The 24,784-nt window shown below is 39.1% G+C and overlaps 1 protein-coding gene across 1 annotated transcript; it reads left to right on the top strand.

The window, feature by feature from the left end:
- Positions 1–10,048: 10,048 nt before the first annotated feature.
- On the top strand, positions 10,049–16,494 carry ifrd1 (interferon-related developmental regulator 1). Its single transcript, XM_005915622.2, has 12 exons — positions 10,049–10,286; positions 11,968–12,072; positions 12,180–12,261; positions 13,303–13,427; positions 13,544–13,701; positions 13,833–13,883; positions 14,106–14,284; positions 14,435–14,543; positions 15,096–15,230; positions 15,403–15,531; positions 15,640–15,735; positions 15,857–16,494. Exons 1-12 carry the CDS (start codon positions 10,259–10,261, stop codon positions 15,941–15,943), a joined length of 1,284 nt encoding a protein of 427 aa, XP_005915684.1. The 5' UTR covers positions 10,049–10,258; the 3' UTR covers positions 15,944–16,494.
- Positions 16,495–24,784: the final 8,290 nt, after the last annotated feature.

Raw genomic sequence — 24,784 nt, 5'->3', positions numbered from 1 at the left:
AAAATCTTGCTACTCACTTTTAAAATCCTGAATAACATTGCGCCCAGCTACCTCACTGACCTCCTCAATCTGTACACTCCTTGTCGTCCATTAAGATCATCAGGTCAATTACTCCTGGCCCAACCTAAGTTTAAACTGAAGACCAGAGTCGATTGTGCCTTTGCTTCAGCTTCACCCAACCTTTGGAATAGCCTCCCTGCTTCTATTTGAGCCTTGGACTCTATCCAATCCTTTAAATCAAGATTGAAAGCATATCTATTTAACTTGGCTTTCCTGACCAGTTAATACCCTTTTAAATCTTTTATTAAATTTTATTAAATTTATTATTTTATTATTAATTTTACAGCTGTTTTTGTCTTCTTAGCGGATTTTGTATTTATCTAACTCTTCTGGTCTGTTAGTGCCTCTATCCTGTCTGTGCTAGTGCCCGATTTGTACTCTGTTATTGACTGATGCTGACTCTCCATATTACTGTGAAGCACTTTGGTGTGCCTTTGGGTTTTTAAATGTGCTATATAAATAAAACTGTATTGTATTGTATGTTCTGCAACAATGCTAAGGTTGGTCGTACATGTGAAAGTAACATCCACATGGATGGCAAGATGCAATGTTTCCGAGCACAATATTGACCAAAGTATCACACTGCCTCCATAGTGCATCCTGGTGCCAGGCCTTCCCCAGGTAAGTGACACGACTCATCAGACCAGGTCATCTCCTTACATTGCCCCATATTCCAGTTCTGTTGCTGACGTCTCCATCGTTGGAGCTTTTTGGCAGTGGACATGGGTCAGCATGGGTGTCTTGACTGGTCTGCAGTTGTATAGCCCCACACACAACAAACTTTGATGCACTGTGTATTCTGACATCTTCCTATCAGAACCAAAATGAACTTTGGCAATTTGAGCGACAGCAGCTCGTTTGTTGAATCGGACCACACGGACCAGGCTTCACTCCCCACATGTATGAATGATCCTTGATCGCTCATGACTCTGAGTATTAATTAGACTGTTTTATGTATCAATATACTTCTGCACAGGGTTTCCCATTAGAACTCTGTGTGGCAATAAGATGATCAGTGTTATTTATGTCACCTGTCAGTGACAGTGATGTTACATTGTGGATTTGTTTATCTATAAGGATTTCATTACTAGGCTAATGATTGAGCCATGTTACACATTTCTATTAAAAGACAGGCAGAGCAAAGTTTAGCATACAGGTGTTTCTGGCCGACCCTTGCCCCAACTGCTTCTGTTTTGCTCTCTTTGATCAATTAAAAATCCATGTTAAGGATTCTGCTGTGGGTGCGGCACACCTCAGCTTCAGAACAAAGACCCTGCCCACACCCCCTCTTTCTCTCTGCGAGTCTGTCTCTCTCTATCTCTCCTTCCATATCTCTGGAGACCTCTTAAAAAGGTAATGGATTTAGATTGAAGTCGCCTAATACGAGCCAGTAACACACATGTGCATGGTTGGTGGGGTTAATCGCAATGACAGAAGCGTGGCCTTGCTGTCATAGTAAGCTGTCTGATAAAGTGGAAAATCCTCTTAAAATAAGAAAATGAGGGGAAATAATATGGGCTTGAGCCAATGACTAACATTCTGTAATTAGGAGTTGGATGCTCTACTTAGAGGATTCTCCGGCTCTCTGTCAACAAAGCAGCTGTTTTCACTCCCGAACGGGGGCTGGATATTTGATAACTCATACGAATTTGAATCATGGCAAGTGGCGTCCAGTGCCATTTTTCACACAGGATACACCAAGTTACATTGCTTTATCATTTCAACCACTCAAACATGCAGTAAGTCAGATATGGTAAATTAAATGTAGCACGATCCCTGCACAGAATAATGAAAAAAATGCAAAGGAACACATGCAGAATTAACAAATTTATCTAAAATTCAATTAGCAACTTCAATTCAGGAAAATATATATATTATAGTGTACACAATAAGAAATTCAAAATAAAGTAGTGTTTGACATTTTTCTGGCTTGGTAATAACTCACGTGTTGTCAGAGCTTGAGGAAGTATAACCACCAAGAGCCAATTTAACACAATGCCACTTGTTTCTGGTTATAGTACATTTTTTACAATAAATGACCAGTACAGGAAGCGAAAGCACGCTGCTAAATTTCAAAGGAAATTGCTCGCAGTCTTTGAAACATCACCTCTGCTCAGCTTTTGACGGTGTGCTTTCATCAACTTAGAAAGCTGAGATCATTTCCTAACTTGCTTCTCTCCCCATCAGACTTTAACCCATGCGGCCTCAGCTCTACGCTCCAGGCTATAACTTTCATGAATTATTTAAAAAAACAGTAGGATTGCCATTGAAATTAATATTCAGACATTTTTTTCACTTCTATTATCTACATGAATTAGCTGTCTCCCTCTGCTGCTCCCTGCTATCTGTTATTTTGGTCATGATTTGTATTCCTGTGGCATTAGCTTGGTCAGGGCTTGTGCCCATTGATGCTACATGCCAGGCATGCTGAGTGGGGTTGGACTGGGCTGCTCTGTTATTTTTTTTCTCTCTCTCCCTTCCTGCTACACTTAGCTTCTGGCAGGTGATTTTTATCTCTTTCCTATATCCACTTCTTTGGCTTTCCTAAGCCATTTCCAACTTTCAAAACAACATCTGTTTTTTTCATTTCTCCCAACAGAGGACTAATGTGAGAGGCAAGTTTTTCCCCCCACTATGACTGGATATTTAACTTTATCGTTGCACACTCCAGCCTGTTAAGCATTTAAAGCAATACACAGCTCAGCAGCAAATGCTTTTTCAATGTCTATAAATTATGTATTTGAAAAAACAACAACAACAACAACTCTGGGAATATCAGTTGCTAAGTTGGAGTGAGTAGCTTTTGAATTTCAAACAGTGTGGCTCCCCCTAGTGCCAAAGTCTGTTATCATTACAGGGAACCTTTACTTTCAATGCATCTGTTTTAACTGAGCGATGCAACTGTAATGATTCAAAACACTCATTTTTTATTTATTTCTTTTATTTTTTGCTTAATCAGAAAGAATATGCTAATTATATGTTATTACCAGTTTTCTCTGTCAATACTTTTGGCTTGAGAGGTTGAATGTATTTTTTAAGAGAAATGGAGCTTTTTTTAAGCCCTTTCTGCTAGCTCTAACTGAAATAACACAAATAGAAATGAATAAATAAACAGATAAAAGATTCACCTGAACAATAAGATGAGCTTATAGAGATTCTATAAAGCTGTTCCTGCAAAAGCAGAATGTTTTTGGCACAACACTGAATTTAGATCACAATTCTGATTGCAAAAGCTTCCAGAGAGGACAGAATTAAAAAAAAAAAGGCAGATGGCCTGTGTTTCCTATTTAACTTTGCATTCTGTGTTACTGTGTCCACTTAGCACACCCCAGCAACACTCATCAATTATTCAAGCTTGATGCTGCAAACAGAAAAGCAGTGGTGTTTGTACACCAGGGCCTAAGGGCTACATGGAAGGGAGTGCATTTTATTCTGGGCCATCTTAAGGATAAAAAGTGTCTGCCACCTTAAATATTAAAGACCTCACTCACATTACTCCATGCATAAACTGACGTATAAAGTAAGTCAGCTTTTTGTTGAACACACAGTGTCTTCAAAAGGCCCCTGCTTGGTCCTTCCGCAATACACTGTAAATGACCTGTCCTACTCAAACACATTATTAAAATCGAAAGACTAAATGTTTCATACAGATTATAATGTATGAACGCAGCCATTACCTTGTCTGAACTGTGCACTCTGGGTCACATCAGAGCACTATCATTACAAAGTACTTGTATAGAAAGTGTGAAAAAATGCTTTAAAGTTGAAAGGAAAAAGGAAAGTTTTCTCCCACATATGGCATCATCAGAAGACTAAAAAACTGCTTTTAGGAAGATGTGGAAGATGAAATATATTAGGTGCTCTCCTGCTAGGCAGTAAAACATCCATGACATTAGTTTAGTTGGCTCAGCAATCTGTGAGTGTTTAGTGTTCTCCATCTAAAATGCAGGTTCTCACACACACATAGACATGTCAGATTCAGCCATACAATGTCCAGCTAATTAATAACCCACTTTACGACTGCGAATATGAAGCTTAAATGAATAAAAAGTATAAGAAAGTATACAAAGTATAGTATTATGGCAGTGGATGCTAATCTCTCTTATTACTCTTAGTGGATTTGATCCATATGCTTACAAAGAAGAGCTGATCACAGAGCAGTGGCTCTCAAACTGTGGGGTAAGCCCCACTGGAGGCATTGCATATGTAGGGGAAAAACATAAAATGAAGCTAAGTTGAATTAGTAATGATTTTTTTTAAAGAGTGTGAACTTTTTTTGACTTCTGAAGTGGAGCATTAGGACACAGACATCAATGATATTGCCCTAGTCTCGCTTGCTTGCCTCTTTGATTGTGCTCATTTTGATATAAATTTTACATAATGTTTTCCTCCGTGTCTGCATTATGTTCAGACTCAAAATATAAAGTTAGAATAGAAAACATGTTTACGTGGGTCGCATTGCAATGTAAACAGCAAAACCTGTAAAAATGCTAGAGTACAACCCGACTGTTTTCATAGTAAGTAAGAATGGGAAGCAGCAACCAAGTGCTGCTAATCAAATGCATATAAATAATAACTCGACAGCATTCGGTTAGCACGTCAAATGTAAAACTTCACGACAGTCCTATTTGAAATGTGGAATGGCTCCCAGGAGATTTACAAAGCTGCATCTGGGCAAACCACAAAACTTCTGGAACAATGTCTTTTGGACAGATCAAAGTGAAGATGTTTGGCCATAATGTGCAGTGCTACATTTGGAGAAAACCAAACACAGCATATCAGCACAAACACTTCATAACAACTGGTGAAGGGGTAATGGTTTGGGCTTGTTTGCTATCCAGAGGACCTGGGAATCTTGCAGTCACTGAGTCATCCACAAGCTCCTCTGTATGCAAAGGTACTCTAGAGTCAAATGTGAAGCTATGTGTATGACAGATACTAAAGCATGGCTGAAATTGGGTCATGGAGCAGGACAATGATCATAAGCACAGCAGCAAACCTATAACAGAATGCCTGAAAAAGAAAAGACAAAACTCTGACTGTTGCAATAGACTCAACTGGATTGAAATGCTGTGGCAGGACCTTAAGAGAGCTGTGCCTGCAAACCTGAATGCTCAAACCTCAATGAACTGAAGCAAAGAAGGGAAAGCCAAAATTCCTTCACAATGATGTTAGAGACTTGTAAGGTTATGCAGAAAATGATTACTTGAAGTTGTTGCTGCTAAAGGTGTTTCTGCGAGATGTGGACACAGCTGTATTCTATACATGTTTGTGTCATGGTCCTGGGTCATTTGACCCAGCGCTTTGAATTTGAATATATTTTGATGGTTTATGATTTATGTTTAAGATCATTTAGTTATCTTAAGCTCATTCTGGTTTGCCTAGATCACCCTGTTATAGTTCATTGTTTATTAGGTTCCCCTTGTGTCTTTACCCCTTCTATGGCTGTATTCCATTTCAGGGTCTGCAGCCATAAAGGCCGCATTTTAAGGCCGATTACGTCACAGCGACGCGACGAAGGCTGTCCCAATTCGAAGGCTGCTCGAAATGCGGCCCTCAAATGCGTCCTTCATTTCCCTGAATTTTAAGGATGTGACGGTGTAGACTTCTTGGCCCAACATATCCCAGAATGCATAGCGCAGCGGTGGGTGTGGATAATTTTGCCGAAAAAAAACGGCGGATGAGGGGCGGCCGAAAAGTAAATGTTAAGTACTGAATATTTTGTCACTTATTTATGTGCAAATGTTTAATAACGAAGAACATTAAAACATTACTGTTGGCCACATGTCGGCAAAGTTATGTGACATTAGTGACGTTTGTACTAACTTGGTTTTAAAGCCTTTACTTTCAAATATACGCCGTTCAATAGCTGAGCTGAATCTTACAGAGAATGATCAAAGCTCATGTAGAAACAAACAAACAAATGAACAAAAGATTTTCTCCTTCATTTCTGTCAAACAATGCTGTATGAAACGTTTCCAGCTGTTAGTAGCATGGTTGCTAGGCAACCTGGGCAGCGCAACGGAGGCTAGACCGTCCCATTTCACAAGCCTCGCACCTTAGCGGTCTTTGAGTACGCGGCCCTTGTGGACCGTTAAGGCTGCGTACTTTAAGGCTGCAGACCCTGAATTGGGATACAGCCTATCACATCAGGCTTGCGTTGCCATGTCTGAGTCCCGTTATGTTTCCTGTTTTATTTTGAAGAGGTCTGGTGTCCCATGTTCATTGTGTTCAGTTTCACTTCCCCTGTGGCGTCATTATGTTCATTCGTATCAGTGTTTCCACTTCCCCTGATCACCTCCTGTGTGTATTTAGTCTCTGTGTTTTCATTCATTCCTTGTCCGGTCGTCTGTTTAGCCTGCTTGTTGCTATGTTCATGTCATGTTTCCAGGGATTTCATATATTCATGTCAAGGCTTCACATTCCAGGTTTTCAATGCCAGGTTTCCATGTTCATGTTCCAGGTTTTTTATGTTGGCGTTAGATCACCCAGTTTAGGTTATAGCTTAATTTCACCCTTGCCCTTTTTCTTTTGTACTGTTTCACTGGCCTTGAATAAACAGCTTGTTTTTTGTTAAGCTTAAGTTTTGTTCTTTTTTGTGTCAGCACGTGGGTCCTCCTCACTCCACACAGTCTGGTTCCACACACTGTGACAGTTTGTATGTTGTTTTTCTCATGTGTCTTTTTGGAAGATGTTCAGAAAAGCAATTCAAATAATTGTTTATTCATTAAAAGGTGTAAATGCCATAAAAACCCTTGGCACGAAGCTCCTGGGGCACAGTTTTTGTGCTGATGGGGAAGCTCCAAGTAAACCTCCAGGGAGGGGGTCGTCTCCTTTGCAGGTATTCTCAAAAGTTGTTAACCCACTATTGATCATGTGAGTCATTGCATGAACTGAGGTGTGAAAACCTTTTTGGATTGTGATGACTGTTTGGGAGGGGAGTAAAGGAGGCTTCCCATGTCCACTGTGAACGACCATCGTTAAACAGAGGTGCTGATTTACATCGTCGCTTATCAGCCACCTACAGTGCAGTGTTGTGTTCCCTTCTTTGGAGTTTCAAGTCAAGCACACATGATAGTGAGGCATTGTCTCACAGAGGTTTCACCCGTTGGTCCCTGTGATGTTAATGACCAACGCCTTTTTTCGAGGAGTTCTTTAGAATTCATTTAGAACAACCCATTCACATGCAACTGTTTGTAAAGGCAGACTGCATGGCTAGGAATTTGTTACACACCTATGGGACTGAAAACAGGAGAATTCAAAGATTAAAAGACACCACAAGAGGTGTTCTTTCTTTTTTAAAAGTCTTTCTATACATAATGTACCTACCTTGCATGTACATATTTAAAGTTGTTCCATTTTAAGCACACTAAAAATATGTTAAATACACTTTAACTTCGACTTTTACACAAATGCTTATCACAACTACAAAATTAGAAAATGACAACATTCAACAGTAAACACGACAACATTCTACACACCCCAAACCTATCCCCATTCATCATCAGGCAGCAACATTATGAACAGTCAGCTTATTAATGAACTGAAAAAGGAAATAAATGAGGATTATGACCAGTGTGTAAGAGTGCGTGTTAGGGAAGCAGCTCTGGAAGCCTTCCAATAGTCAAACACCAGGCACATGAAAACTCAAAGTCTGAAGGTTTGTATTCAAACATAACAAACATAAAAATGAAACGCTGCTAACAACAGCACGGTGGGAACAGCAAGAAGGGTGCAGCTGTGAGATTTTCCACTTGTGTAAGAAAGACCTATTTCTGTGGTTTCAAGGTAAAGCTAGAGAATTCAATAATGAAAAGAAGGAAAGCTGCCAACCTAAGCTCACGGTTATGTAATTTGAAAGATATTTATTAAGATATTAGGCATTACAACACAACATGCCTAATAGCCTAACAGCCTAATATTATTAGGCTTTTAGGCATGTTGCAATTGCCTGTGGTTCTCAGTGTATTGGATACACTAAAAACCGCAGGCTATTACATTGTATCCAATACCCTGTATACGGTTTTTGAAATTTGACTAGCTAAAAATACAACACAGTGCAAGTCTTGAGTCACCCTTCATTTCTTTATAATTTGCTGGGGAAATAGAAAAAAAGGTTTAGCGATTTATTGAACTGTTCAAACATACATGTAAATACATGCGTACTGCAGTGTATAACGCCCAAACATGAACTCTAACAAGCTTGAAGGTCAATATTTGGTATTATCACCTTTATTCTAACTTAACACAGTCTGAACTCTCTTAGGTAAGATTTCTTTTAATTTCTTTAAGTAGTTCTCCAGTCTTCTTCAAAGACATTCAAAGCTGCTTTTTAGATGTTGGCTGCCTTTGGTTCTGTTCTGGATTTGGGGAGGCCAATCCATGACTGATAGTGTTACAGGTATGCTTTTACTGCACTGTCAGTGTGTTTGGGACCATGTCCTCCTGAAAACTGAAGTTTTAATTTATTTCTTAAGAACACGACTTTCAAATACTCTTCATCGACTGAATGTGTTTTTTAGATCCTCACACTTCTATTTTTTCCCCCCACTTGTTCAGTTTTCTCAGGTTTTTGAAGGTCAGACTGCACACTGTGCCAAGATATGCAAAGTTTTCAGCTAATAGCACTTTGGGTATCACCTTGTTGGTTCAAAGATACTATTTGCTATTTGGTTCAATAAACAAACTAAAAACTGGAAGCACGATATAAAGACATAACGGGTGGTCAAGACTTTTGCACAGTGCTATAAAAGTACAAGCGGCACCTGTCTGAATAATTTGACAGCTTAAAAAAAAGGCATTTTATGTTGAACCAATCCTGCGCAACAAATATTAACAAATCTGCATACATGGAGCTCCAGAAGGAGTCAATAGCAGGAACAACTAATAGCCCTACACTGTGATTTGACTAGGAGTAAAATGCTGATTGCTGGATTTGGAATGTAGTTACTGCATTATTATTGTGTTTGTGCTTTTAGAGGCAAAGATGTAAAATAAATAAAGTTAATGTTTGGCATGTGAGTGTGACATGAAACAAAATCCCAAGTTATATTTGTCAAAGAGGCAAGTGAGTGCAAGATTTAGGAATGGTTCATATTTGGCTGATTAAGCATTTTAATTTTTAACTGCAGAAAGTTGACAATGTGCAGTCTTTCTTTAGACATCTATTGCAACTGCCACTAAATGCAGTAGCAGTGTAAAACTAGCTAGAATTAATTGGCTCTAGCAGTGTTACTTCGTGCACTTTTGAAACGAATGCAACAATTTTGAAGCAGTGCTCGGTTTCTAGAAGTATCTCCGATGTCCCTGTCTACTAAAAGGGGAAAAGCCAAGATAGTCTCTTTCACATCCCTGTCAAGTAGACGATAACTGTTCAACTTTCTAGACAGGCACAGTTTCAAATCCACTTTATATAAAAAACATGAATGCATCCGAGTGAAACATTTTGCATCACAATTCTCTAATGACAATATTTGTCTCATCACAGATACATAACATGATTTCATCAACAGCTCTATAATAATGTGATCAACTGCAAGACACACACACTTGCAGTCTCACAGTGGAACATTATCACTGTCTTGTGTGATAACATGTTTTATGTCAGACAATATGTGTTTTTTCTTGCAGTGGAATGTATTCACTATTATTTAGCTTGTACGATGGGCTATTGTGGGTCCCAATCAACCAGAGCTGAAAGCCATCTCCACCTCCTCCTCCTACCTTGCGACTTTAAAACTTACGTAATCAGTCTAATGTGGTGTTATCACACTTTGTGTAAACGTAAACGCCGTTTGATTTCGTGGTTTGTCTTGGAGAATGTATCAAATTTGTATACACAGACATTGTTTTTCCCCAAAATAACAGAACAGGACTCACAGTTCCCCTCTTTCTGTCACTGCATCACGCGCGAACACACGCGACACTCTTTCCTGTTCCAGGATTGGCCAGCGAAGCCGGGAAAACTCCTCGTGACATGTCCGCCGGTATAAATACTGAGAACCGCGCTGTACTCACGCAGCCCTGGTTTATGAGGGAAAATGTATCGTCTCGGCCCACAGTCTATCTCCAAGATCTCTTTCGATTTCTTTTTATCCACTGTGCCAAGGGAATATTTTCATTTTACCAGACAATACAATAAAGGCTGGTCGTGTATTGGCTGATTTTTGGTTAAATTTTTCTAGTTATCTGCACGAAAATGCCGAGGAACAAGAAAAAGAATAGGGGTAAGTAAACTAGCGGCTGCTATGCTACGGCCTTGTGTATTTGTTGATGGTAATTGTAGTTCTTTCCGTGTTCTTTGTTCATCGAATGGAGCTGAAGGTGTTTACAGTACGGACTACAAAAGGTAGAGGCTGGCCTAGGTCAAAACACAAAACGTAGCTAGCTCTACTCACACAAAGCAACACTGCTAATGAAAAAGTGTACTATCATAGTATTGATACTGTCATATGAAAGCTACTGTAAAGGGCCTTTAAAGCATAACATTATAGTATAACATGAGCTACTCAACAAAAGCCCTGAATAATTGTTGTACTTCACAGGCTAACGAGGGCTAGCTTCATGCCCACTCCCTTTCAACGCGAGACACATGTGGTTGCTTGGTAAAAATAAACGTTTGAAGGAGTAAAACACCCAAGCCTTTTCTTCCTTGAATTCGATTATAACCATCATAAATGTTATAAAGCAATACGTTGGATTTTTGTGAAAGTGTATATAACGCAAACCACACGAAACTAGAATTCTTTGACCTCGATTAATCTTTAGCCTTATGTGGGAAAAATGATATTGATACCCGATTAGCAGTTTTGAAGCCTGAGTATCATATTGTGTCACTGAGGAAGCGTCATTTTCTTTTTTTTTAAAACATACTGCATATATTTGTTTTTGAGGCACAAGTCCGACATTTTGGACTCGGGAGGGAGGAAGGAGGCGGCACCCGGTTTTCAGAAATCAGCTGTCGTGTGGGGAAAACAGTCCACGTCAACACACAGATCTTAAATAGCTATTTTTAATCAGTTTAAAGACGGATATTTTATTTTCAGCTAATATTTTTTTTTAGGTCTGATTGTTATGAATAACGGAAGTATTTTTCACATTGTGTTCTAAAAGCAGCGGGTTCCTGCCGTCGTACGCTCACCTAAACCTGTCTACCAGAGGTAAATTCAGGTCAAGGCAGAGAAGCCTGTTGAATCTGGGTGGGGTTGGAAGTTTGTCCAGTTTTTGCAGTAGCAGAGTTCACCTTAAGTGGGATTAAATTAAACCCTTGTTTGTTTATAAGGTTTCGTAAAGATCTCACCCAAGATTTTAGCAGCCTCTTTTAGCTGTGAATGTTTTGCCCATCCCACCCTCTAGAGCTATTATAGTAACCAGAACATTTTCCAATACATCATTGTGTTTCGCTCTGCTCCGTTTCAGCCACGTTGTCCCTACTACGTGGATAATAAATTGTCTGATAGTAACTTGTCTGATGTGGACTTTGCTTAGTAAAACGATCTACTTCCTCCTATGCCTCAGTGACATAATACTAGACGTGATACTCCTGTATTTTTCGGCTGTACCCAAACTGTGTTTGCTTCTTGCTGGACAGTTGCTGCAGTTGCCGGGCCATACCGGTTACCCATACAATGTTGTTTCAGGTCATTTTTGATGTACCTGTGCCCCTCCAACCTGAACATTTTGTTGACACAGGCAGCACACTTTGACAACGTGGTGCATATTTATTTTTGGATGAGATAATGAAAAGGCCAATAGCAATGGACAGGCAGCTGATTAGATAAGTACAGTGCATGCTGCCTTACCTGCCCGACGCTTGGATTACACAATTGACTCACAATGACCTACGGCTCTGTGGTAATGAATTACATTTGATTGCCCGTGCTTATGTGTCTTTGTTTTGTTTTTCAGGGGGGCAGCATGGGGCTGTGCAGCCTTTTAGTGATGAGGATGCCTCCATTGAGACCCTCAGTCATTGCAGCAGCTTCAGTGACGCCACCAGTGTAGCAGATGAAGGTAGGTTTGTGTGTACCCCTGACTGTACTTTGTTTGAACATGTGTGTTCTTTAAACACATCAAACAAGTCTGTTTACGACCTCCTTAAATGCTTTTTTGTTTTTAAGGTGGCGAGACCAATGAGGATTCAGCCCAGGAGGATTTCCAGTATAAACTGAAGGGGTTCATAGATAGCACAGTAGATAAGAGGTAAAATGACCAAAATGTTATCTGATCTATATTGCCTCTGTCTTGGATCCAGTTTTACAAGAGATCAACAATGTAGTTACTTAATCCTGTCAGAGCAAGAGTTTTAGGTAACACTTGCACCATTTAGAAATGCTTTCCCCTTTTATGCAGCGTTGCTATGTTGTCTTGCCAGTTTAACAAATGTACAGGGTTGGTGTTTCAAATACACCCCAAAAAGTACTTCACTCTGAAGTGACACAACATTTCTCCCACTGGAAACGCTATGTGGGACACTTGGGATTTCCTTACCTGGATGATGAGCATGTATCAAGAAATTTAAATGTAGTTTTAAAAACGCGGGGTAACTTGAGTTGTATGCAACAGTGAGTCCAGTGCAGGAAGTTTTTATTGGAGTTTGCAGGCTTGTCAATTTAAAAATAGACTTCATCCCAAAAAGGCCCTGTCACCATTGGCTTCCTCAGTGGGGTGATTATTATAGAAGGGATTCCCCAGAAGTGCCAGAAGCTACTAAATCTGTTATATCTATTCAGCTGATATTCTTTTCACTTGTCAAACAACATTTTTTTTATATAAAAGTAAATGGGTGAAGTCACATTCTTAACTTTTTGTATGTGTTTTTTTACAAATATTTTTGTTATTACCTTAAGATTATATATAAATAAAAAAAATTAAATCAACAAGCTAATTGACCTCAACTTGTTTACCTGAAAGGGCAACGTCTTTGAGAAACTGCTGTGTGATGGCTGGTTGAATATATCTGCTGAAACTGGCCGCATGCATCCTGAAAAAACCTGCTATAGACTTATAACTTATAGTTATTACCCTCAACGTTGATGTCAGAGTTTTCTGATAATCTTGTAACTCTGATAACACAAGAACAGGGTTTTGTATTATTTGTAATTGATATCATAGTTGTGTCTACTAGGAGGCTGAGGGGTAGTACTGAGGGTTGCCAGTATTTTCTGATAAATGGCTTCATGGTATAGTGGTTATCACTTTTATGGTGATTGATTTATATACATATATATATTTTTTCCTCAGTGCTAAGACAAGACAGGGGGCACTAGATGGGCTTAAGACGGCAATGGCTACACGCATCCTGTATGAGTTCATCTCAGAAAGAAGGATGACCATCACAGACAGTATTGAACGCTGCCTCAAGAAAGGTATTAAAAATGTGTTGCTGTCAATGAGATGGTAGGTGTTCCAGTGCTTTAAACTAAGCGCATGTTTGTCTTCGTGCTCATAAATCATTTGGCTTTTTTCTTCTTCCTCGTGTTAGGCAAAGGTGAGGAGCAGCGAGCAGCAGCTTCTTTAGCCTGTTTGCTGTGCATCCAGCTGGGCTCAGGAATTGAGAGCGAGGAGGTGTTCAAGACGCTGAAACCGATCTTCAAAAACATCCTGGCAGATGGATCAGCCAACATACAAGCCAGACAGGCTGTGAGTGTCTTTTATTGTACTGATCTCCTTTAATAAATGCACCCCCCCTTAATAAAAAAAGATTACCACATTTTTGGATTTTTCCATGAAATATCAACTGATATGGTTTTGTTTATTTTGTTTCTTAATAGGTAGCAACAAGTCTGGGCCTCTGCACATTAGTTGCTGAGGATGACATATTGGTAAGTTTCTGATCAGGTCTTGGCTTGAGTGCAAACCAGTGGCACGTCTGACATTCATTTGTCATATATTACTCATCAGTTCTAACATAATGCTATATCGATGAGTGGCACTCATGCAAACATGTGCTGCTGAAATCTAACATGCCTCAAGTAATTTTTCAGTAAGTCGGAAACATGTTATTTGTGGTAATAAGTAGAGCTTACTGATGTTTGCTTCTTTAGGATGTGCAAGCGACCATGGAGTGTTTTGAGAACCTGTTCACCCGGTCCTATGCAAAGGCGGATGGCACTTGTCCTTCGATCAGTCCTCAAATGAGCCAGCTCCACACAAATTCTCTGCGGTCCTGGGCACTGCTGCTCACAATCTGCAGTTCCAGCCAGCTCAAAGACATCCTGCAGAAGTAAGCTCCTTTATGCTGACCCTTAAGTTGTGATTTAAAAAAAAACAAACCCAAAAAAACAACAAAAAAAACAAAACAAGTTCTGCTGCTTTTAGTTTATTGCTCTCCAACCAAGTTAAGTGGAGTAAGAATTGCTTATGTGTTGTGCAGACACCTTCCTAAACTGCAGAGGTTGCTCGAGAGTGATGACGTGAACATGAGGATTGCAGCTGGGGAGACTATTGCTCTGCTTTTTGAGCTGGCCAGGGACATCGATTCTGTAAGTTTGCAATTGCTGTTTAATTTCCCCAACACCATATTATCCTAAAGTTAATTTCTTTTGTTAATTCAAATGTTAACATGTGGCACATGTCCTGTCTGTGCTTTTAAATATTTTTGTTAGGTTTTTTTTTTTTTTTTTTTTTTTTCTCCCCCATAGTAGCAGACAATGACTTAAAAAAACAAAACAAAAAAAACAAAAAAACAAAAGTACACAAGAACCAGAACTGAACTTAGCTCAGGCAATACAACATTATGAGGCACATACAAGGCAGTTGAGGTAAACCACAACCCCACCAGGAATCAAAACAAATCACGGTAAGATCAATAGTCAGGCAAATTAATTCAGTTTGGGGAAAGCCCCAAGATGGAGTTGATCATACAAGTTATATATTCATTGGGAATACAGTCCATAACAATGCTATGCCAGGATTTCTTAGTTGAGATTGCTGGCCTGCCCCAGAGGAGCAGGACATTCTGTCTGTGCTTTTTTTAAAAACACATAAGCTGCATATTTTATTTATTTGTTTTCCCCCCCACTGCATTTATTTAGGATTTTGAATTTGATGGCTGGGATGAACTTTGTGATAAACTGAACGCGTTGGCCACAGACTGCAACAAGCACAGAGCCAAGACTGACAAGAGGAAGCAGCGCTCGGTGTTTAGGGATGTTCTCAAAGCTGTTGAGGTAAGCGCTACATGTCAGCTGAACAATGTTCCTTTTGCCAGTTGGATGTTAATTTCCTGCTTTTAACCAACATAATTGAACAGAGGTAAAACTTAACAGCAGCTCTTTGGAGGTAGAGACAGTGAATGATGGTGTCTGACCATGGACTTATTTATGTTGCTTTCTCTTCCAGGAGGGGGCCTTCCAATCTGAGACCATTCGCTTTGGCACAGAGCGAATGAACATTGACAGCTGGGTCAGAAAGAGGACATACGATGCCTTCAGAGAATTCGTGGGCTCTGGAATGAACTACCACCTACAGGTATCTTATTAGAAACACTTTATGTACAATAGGAGTTTGTGATAAACTAGTGTCTTTCTTTTGCGCTAGTGACTGGACTTGATGTTTTTGTTAACGTTTTCCAACTAGGCAAATGAATTCATCAGAGACGTGTTTGAGCTGGGACCACCTATGCTGGTTGATTCAGCCACCATGAAGGCCATGAAAATCTCTCGCTTTGAAAGGGTAGGTGTGCAAGGAAGGCTCATTTAAACCCTTGTGGTGTTCTTGTAAGCTTAAAAGTATCAATGCTTTCAAAGTTTTGTGGCATTTTATTAATGAACGCTTGAAATTCTTTCTGTTCCAGCATCTTCACAACTCTGCTGCATTCAAGGCTCGGACCAAGGCCAGAAGCAAGTTCAGAGACAAGAGGGTGGACGTGGGAGAGTTTTAATAATTTCTTTTGACTCTAATAAGCTATTTATCAAGCTTTCCTGCTTTTAGATGAATTGTCACAAGCCTAAGTTAATGCAGTTGTCCCAAGATCTCTTTGTGTATCAAATGCTCACTTTCTGTAGGCTTATATCTTTTTAATAACAGCTGTTGCTTTTTATTGGGGGAAAAACATCTTTCTGTCACCTACAGCAAGTGAGTATTTGATAATTAAACAGATTCTAGGTGGACTACAACTTGAATACAGTTTGTTCACAGAAAGGTGGTGTACATTTGTTGGGTATCATGCACATTTCCCCTTTTTTTTTTTTTTTTTTTTTTCCCCTTGTTAAATGAAATACACAGGTATTAACATTTTTGATGGATCTGTCTCTTGTACCATTAAGTAGTAACATCAAGACATGTGACCGTCCCTAACTCTTGGATTTGTAATAAGTTTATCTAATTAATTCACACTTAGTGTTATTTATGTGTAAGCTAAAATAGTGTATTTAGTGTTGTGTATGTAATGTAAAGGTTGAGGATGGTGCAATAAATGCTGAAAAGCTGCAACAACTGTTCTTATATTTTTTTTCCAGCTCCTGTATTCAATATACAATGCTATGAATTGGCTATAATTGGATTCATTGATCTGATACAGTATCTTGGGACAGTGCCAGCAGAGCTTGCAAAAGAAACGGCTGGAAAAGTTCCTTGAGTAGTAGCTTTGAGAACTGGAACTGTTGGCAGATATATGAAGGTCATTCTGATTGAAAGGGCAATAGAAATTTTACTCAGCACTACTTCCACATATCAAAGTGAAGGATCTTGCAGCCAAGGTAACAGTGGTATTGCAGGGAAAGCGAGTAAGGCGGTGCAGTTTGTCACAGGTGAAACTGTTGGAACACAAGACATGGATATAATGGAGGTCTAGCAGCCGCAAAGCTCACAACATATTAACTCTCCCCAAAGGTGAACCTCAGCGGGCTGCTTCTTTTGGAGCCATAAAAATAGACTGTCACATGGTCAAGGCAGGCCTATCACCAGTCAGCATCCTCATATTTCAGGTGGAACAATATTACTGACAGTAGAAAGCCGAAACAGAGCTGCTTCTTTTTGTGTCTACTCGGGGGGGGAAAACCGGTCCTTCAATTTGGGTGGAGTGGATGATATAGCTGTAGGCTAAAACTAAGATAAGAACCTTTAGTCCCATACGTGGGAAATTTGTTTCGTTACAGTAGAAAGTTACATAGCAAAAATTTAAACTCTAGAATCGGATAAGAATGGGATACTGTACATAAATGTACACAATTGAATAAAATACTATATACAATAGAATAAAAAGAATACAAATACTATATAACTGACTAAGACACAATGTTATCAGATCTAGTTTAAGAGGAAGGGAGCCTTTTTTCTCACTGACTTGGGACTTCATGCTTCTTTTGAAACATGCTATCATATGGGCCCACTCTAAAGACTAATTTGCTTTATTCTTGACTCTAATCAGAACCTTTTTATTTTTTTTTTATTTTTTTAAATCTTTAAAAAAATTAAAATCTCATTGTAATAAGGCTTGAAACTGTAATTTGACACCATGAACTCACCAGGAAGGTGTTTACAGTAGATAAACCAGAGAAACTGGCCCTGCTGGTCAGAAGAATGCAGTTTAACATGATTTCTAGACTCTTTGTCCATCTGTTTTATACAGTATGTGGATCTAAGTATTTCGTTACTTCGTGACTTATTTTAGAATAGAATGACTTTATTGTCACTATACAGTTTACAATGAGATACAGAGCATCTCCAACTCAGTGCAAACATGAAAGGGGGGCTGCACAGTTCTGCAGCACTATATACATATGAACAGTATTAACAGAAAAAAAATGTACAAATATACAATCCGATGTAAGAAGAAAAAAGTAAATGTGTAAATGAAAAGTGTTCAAATTATTGCACATAGTATTAGTTTTTGTTCATATCTTAAATTCACAGTATTGACTTGCATTTTCTATCACTTTAATCTATAGGCTGCCTGCTTTAGTTTTCTTCTTAAAAACCTGATTCATGCATCTAATTGGTTTATGCATATTCATTCTCTGTTTAAGAAAACTTTCTGACACATAGCAATTTGCATCATTCATATCCCGGCCCTTTAAAATCAACAGAGAAGCAGAGGCAGAGAAAATTTGTCTGTGTTAAGGGTGACTGAGCCAGTATTAAATCAAGAAGTTGTGGGCTACTTCATACTAGCATTAAGCTGCCCATCTTTATGTGGCATGACAGGACGATTGAGGCATTGACTCCTCAGTAAACATTTACGTCTCATTCTTGTACTGTTGTGACTTCAGGAAGGAAAGTTTCACTTATTTTCCAACAGCAGCTCAATTAGGGAGAAGTAATTGCTCATGTTACACAAATTTCCTCAAAATGTGCATCCCTGTGGGCTTGTTCTGTTCAAGAGGAAAATGAAAGAAAATTGAAGTTGCAGGTAATTAACTCACGAGCCCTTTGCCTCTACAATATGTTAGTCAAATGCTTTGGGACTGAAAAAATAAGTATTTGAGTAGAAGCTGTGATTCCCCTTCAAACCTCCAATTATAATATAATCATTTAAATAACCTCTATTTTCATGGCATGTTTTACTCCTCGATAAAGCTTGATTCATAGCTCCATGCTATAAATTGCTACTGGTAAACATGATTATGCCATTAAAATAAAGATATTTAATTATTGTTTTTAATTTAGAAAACCGTGCTACTGAGGTTTCGGTTTTAAAATGCTGGAGAGTGATGTCTACAGTCACGGTAAAAGAAAAGTGTACCCTCCTTCAATTTTAAGGTTTCAAATAAAGACATCAAAATGATCTACTTCTTACCATTTATTAAAAAGGTCAATAAGCCTTAAATGAACAACAACATATGTTCATATAACAAAGGGTCATTGTTTCCCATGGAACCAGTAAGGATGCATTTAGTTTTTATTGCACTACTTGTGCAGTTTGGCTTAGTTTTTGTTAAATATTAAAAATAACTACTTAATTTTAACCGTGTATCTACAACAGACTGTACATAAGTGATGGACATAACAAAGTTTATCATTTGAGTTGTGATCTGTTTTTTTTTAACTCATAGTAACCATATTTCGACAAGAGAGTTGATAGAGAAGGCCCCAGCCAGTGAAAAAAATACTTATTTTCAGTTAAGCTGTTGCCCTGGTGACCGCTGAAATCAAAGTTAATTTGGATAATGCTAAAAGAAAAAGCCCTGACTTCTAGCTAACTATCTTGGTTAGCAAGATGCATCTGTTGTTCATTAGGATATTAATTAGACTATTTTATTTTTAAAATACATCCCATATCAGCAAAATGAGAAAATCGAAATAAAAAAAGTTGAAAAAAAGGTTAATAAAGAAAAACTGACACTGAACACTGAACAAACAAGGGCTCCATTGAGTACTAACTTGTCAACCATGATATAGCCAGGCCCTAAAGTATAGTAATTTATTGCCTGTTTTACTCTAAATGAGACCTTAACTTGTAAAATTAACATCATGCTGCAGTGTCAGAAGCCAGAATGATTTTTGCAACCAGACTAGCCATCTGCTGGTTACTGGAAAGTGTGTTAAAGTCTCTTCTGTCTTAGCCTCACTTTTAAGATTTGTGTCCATTTTTCTCTGTTACTCCATTCTGTTAGATCCTTCTGGAGCCACAAAACAAAGCATATAACCTTTTAACACATTTAACAACATTCTGTGTTGTTTTTATAATGTGAAATATTCTATTAATAGATGCTTTGCCTTGTGGGCGAAGAAGAAAGATTTTCTGTCGCTCTGTCTCTGGCCACCTGATAAAGTTTCTCTTCATATTCACAGTGACAATCAATCAAATTGAATACATCTTTTACTTTTGACTATAGCATTTTTAAAATCTGATTAACAAACACATATTGTTTAAAACCATATTAGTTTCAGAGTTGATTATTTAAGATCAAAGCTTCTTTGCAGATAAACACAATCATTTGATTAGATTGTTTTCATCATGATAGCTACAGGCATTCAGGTGGAAAGGGAGTGTTAATGAACCATTGTTATTATACAGATTTCATCACAGTTGAGTTGCATAGAAAGGAATAAAAACATCAATATGTAATTAGGAGGGATAAATGAGGATCAGACGCGTAAGAGACTTGATAAGGTATCTTCAGTTCAATCAATAATTGGTTTCATTTATGTGTCATATATCACTCACCCCAATTTAAAAGACTGTTCCTCATACTCGATTAAGCACTTCTGTCTGTGTTGTTTTGCTGTGTGCGAGTTGAGAAAAAAATCTGTGGAAAGTGCAGTGAGACTGAGGAGGTGTGGAACAAAACAGAATATGTTACTGTGAGTGGGATTTGACCGTTGCGTGTTTGGAAGAGCAAAACAACGAGCTCAAAGGTACATGTAAGAGGAAGATGTATTTTTTTTTTATTCCTCTTTTGCATCCTGCTGTTGCCGCAGCAGTGTGATACGGAAATGTGTATCCCACTCAAGCCAGCTGACCTTTCAGTGCAATTGGCTTAACTGCCTTGATATAGCAGAAGTTAATGCGCACTAATGTGGCATTGTGCTCGATCAATTGCAACACACAGCCACAGCATGCCAGTCGTTGCCATGGCTGGTTAAGCGCTTCTTCTTCAGCTTAGTTTTCCATTCATCGTGCCACACGTTGGCAGTACAAAAGGGCTCAAAGCCAAACTGTTGATCTCGTGTAGCAGTCTCGCTCACGCAGGCCTGCTTACACATACAAACACCCCTCCCTCCAGATGGATGCTTTTCAATAGTTAACCAGGTTAATGTATTTATTCCGCTTGTGAATCCCTGTCATATAAGCAGCTGTTACTGCGTCACCTCCTATAAATCAACCTGCTTCTTAGCAAATATTTATTGTTGACAATAGTGCACCACCCACATGTACCTACTGTACTTACCTCTCTCCCTCCTCCCCCTCTTTCTTTCCAGCATCTCATTCTCCCTGGCCATGCTCCCTGAAGCGACGTGTGCGCAGTATCTTTCACAATGAAAAATGAATAGAGAGATTAGCAGCACTTTGTTACTGAATGGAAGTTGTGTGTTCTTCATCCCGAGATGCTAAAGGCCTTGTTGGGACTGATAAAGCGGCTGCTGCCTCTGGTAACTACAGTTATCCTGCAATACATATCATCAGGAGGATGATTTATCCCATGCTCTGTCACCTTCTGGGGCGTCGGTGTACCACACGGTGACTGCGGTGCAAATGGAAATTCCTCAAAATGATTTGTGCCCTAAAATTTAGACAGTGAAAACTCATTGGTTGGGTGACCTAACTCTTCAAGAAAACTCATCGAGCATCTCTCGCTCTCCTGCCCGCCAGCGCGGTCTCGAGGGTAAACATCATCCTGCGTTAGATCAGCCGTGGAGGTTTAGATGGCACACTTAAATGCATACTCTGAGGGCAACCACTGCCTTAGCAGGAACCATGGAGACAGACGATGTATGTTTTTATTTAAACTTTCCCAATGCGCTTTATTTCAGCTGGAGTTTGTTAGTGCTGCATATTATTTATGACAGCACATGCATTGCAAAATCATCACGAGAAGCAATCACTGTATCAGTCACTCGTTTACATGTCTGCGCAAACATAAAGTGAATGATAGTGTATGTGCAAACTTCCAGGAAAAAAGATGTTTTTCAAAGTGCACCATATTGATCATCAATCCTTGGGCACACAGTGAGTGTATGTATATACCGTTTCTTATTTTCACTGCTTAGATCACCATCTCTGTTAAATGCAAACTGACTTGGGTTGCTCCAAAGAGTCACACTCGTGGCCTATAGGGCCTGGCTTCTTTCATTTAGATCATCCTACATCTTGTGCATTCAGGCTGAGAAAAGGCAACAGAGGAAAGCACGCAAAGATTTTACTTTTTGCCTGTTGCCTGCAAGAGAATATTAAATCCTCTCCTGATAAGGAGTATATGTATATTACTGTGCAAAAGTCTTCAGACACCCTTCATTTCTTTATATTCTGCTAGGGAAATGGGTGCCGTGAACTACTAAAACATGCAAAGATACATAGAAATACAGTATATAAGGCAAAAAGTGAGTATACACTCCCAACAAGCCTTAAAATCAATATTTGGTGTGACCACCTTTATTCTTCAACACAGCCTGAATTTGACACGTTGAATTTGTTTTATTGTAATTTTTTTTTAGGTAGTGTTCAGGAATAATTCTCATGGCTTCCTGAAGGACACTCAATGATCTCTTTAGATATTGTTTTACATTCTCTGTCCCGATGATCCCACGCTTATTTAATAATGTTGACATCCGGGTTCTTGGGAAGACTATTCGTGACCGTGAGTGAGTTTTTAAATCCAGTTATGCTTTTACTGCATTGGGAGTGTGTTTGGAATCATTGTCATTGAATCACTGAATATTTCAGAAATAGACTGTTGGTGTCAAAGGCTATTCCTGTTTTATTTCGTTCTCATTTGGATTAGTGTGGTCTTTATAAAGAAATTGTTTTAACAAATCAGCTTTGGATTTTAAAGCACTTTGTATTTTTTTTTTTTTTTTACTGTGAAAAGTGCTTTACAAATAAATTTTACTTACTTGTGTGATGGATCAAAATTTGACGGTACTTCTTTGCATTTATAATTGCATCACTTTTGACAAGATCCCCAACACAACTGGCTGAAAAGCAGCCCCAAACCATTACAGAGCCTCCACCATGTTTTAAAGATGGCTGTAGAAACTCTTTCTTGACCTCCTCATTTGAACCAAACATTTCAAATATGGATTCATCACTCCATCAGTCCGGTTGCTAGTGATTTTTAGTCCACCTCTTGTGTAATTTTGTATTCCTCAGTTTTTTCTCCCTGTATACCTTCTTTAAGAAGGTATCCACCACTTGTCCAGTTTATTCAGATTTTTTAAGCCCACACTGCATACCATGCAAACATAGGCCAAATTCTTGCGTGAAAATTCTGTAAGTCACCTTGTTGGTCCAAAAAATATTATTTTTATGTGTGTCAAACTGTGATATCTTTGGCACTTTTCATAGATTCGGGTAAAGAAATTGAAATAAATTACATTTACATTTAAAATGGGTTCTTTGCTAACATCCCTTGTGTCAGGTGGCTTTTTTATGCTTGAATGATTCATAGGCCAGTGTTAAACGGTCAGTGTTACCCCCCCAATACTAGACTGAAAATGAATGACAAAGCAGCCAATGTCCAAAGATAAACCTTGAAAGTCCCCCAGGAAGCCTGGAAAAGTGTTGCTGAAGACCACTTTTAAAATATTACAAGAAAGTGAGTCTGTCTGCTTGGAGGCAAAATATGAAGAAATGTGGGGTGTCTTGATACTTTTTCACAGCAACATATTTCTGGTGTTTCAACTGAGCTCATCTGCAATATAACACATTGTGGCATGAGGAAGTTTCAAAGCACACAGGTGCTAAAACAGCATTATTTCCACTTGACAAGAGGGAAACTAGTGAGAATTACAAATTGTGTTTACTCTACTGCAAGCGATTTGCCAAATATAATTACTATTTGATAGCACGATTTTAAAAATGTCTTATGTTATGTTTAATTTAGAATCTCCTTGAAAGCAGAGCCTGAACAACAATAGCTAACTAGAAATCTTACCATGCTGTTAATAATATTATTAATAATAATTTAATTATATAACTTTTGCCAAAGAAAAACACTTAAGGGTAAATTTTACCTTCACTGCTGCTGCACTGAAATTGTTTTCAGCTGAAGCCAGTGGAGTTTATTTACATTGCACCTCTCTGAAACATGAAAGAGAACAGACGAGCTATGAATAGGCTCAACGGCAACACTGATGCAATTATGCTATGTGTTAATTTTGCTTACATTGCACTCGGTTGGCCCTCGACATCATTAAAAAAAAAGTCCCCGCTGTCGGAGTAAAGATGCCAAGGCGTGCAAATTTAAACTTGGCCAGGTGGTGGCAGTTGTTCACCATCAACCTGTCCGCCATAGCAACACTTGAGTAGACAGTAATCACCTCTGCAACTTGCAACTGAGCATAACTGATGATACCGAGTATGAATTGTGAGGAATAAACGTGAAGGATTTCAACCCAGGAAGATAATCAAATTAGTTCTTTTACATTTTTCTATTTACACCCACCTATTCTTAATATTGCATTCCTCCTGATTTACCGCAACCCCAAAAAAAAACCCCCACCTCCACACAATCCCACCTCCACCCCCTACCCCCTTCTTTTGTAAGCTGAGTCATTCAGACCGCATTTTTTGTTGTTGTTGTTTTGTTTCCACTCTGGAATCATCTGAATGGTTTTCCGGATTCACCGGTCACACTAAGAGTAAAATATCCAGTGACTGGATTTCTAACGTCTCATTCATCATTCAGCAAAACAGTGCAAGCTCTATATCATACTGTGCCGCGCTGACACCATATGGAATGTGGTTGTAGACTTGAAAAAGAGTCAAGCGGTACACATTTGTCGTGCTGGGCGCAGATGCATTGTAGCCCCCACACTGTGTGACTCATAGCTACTGTACACACACACGCGCATGCATGAGTGCACGTGCGCTGACAAACGCTTTTACACTTTCCTCCTCCCTCATGGACACTCCTCTCCCTCCCTTTCTCTCTCTCTCTCTCTCTCTCTCTCTCCCTCTCTCTCTCTCACTAACTCCCTCTGCCTTTCTCTTGGTGAGGCCAATGGCGAGCGCAGACCCCCGTCAGGGCTGACAACTGTTCGCTGGATGATGCCACAGAGAGGAGGCAAGAGGCCATATTTAAGAGGACGACACCTTCCTCTGTGTGCTGCAGCATCAGTC

This window comes from Haplochromis burtoni, unplaced genomic scaffold (genome assembly GCF_018398535.1).
Source record: "Haplochromis burtoni strain Fernald_Lab_line unplaced genomic scaffold, NCSU_Asbu1 Contig_14, whole genome shotgun sequence".
Taxonomy (NCBI): Eukaryota; Metazoa; Chordata; class Actinopteri; order Cichliformes; family Cichlidae; genus Haplochromis; species Haplochromis burtoni.
Note: the sequence above shows the minus strand (reverse complement) of the source record. Positions and strands in the feature narration are given on the sequence as shown.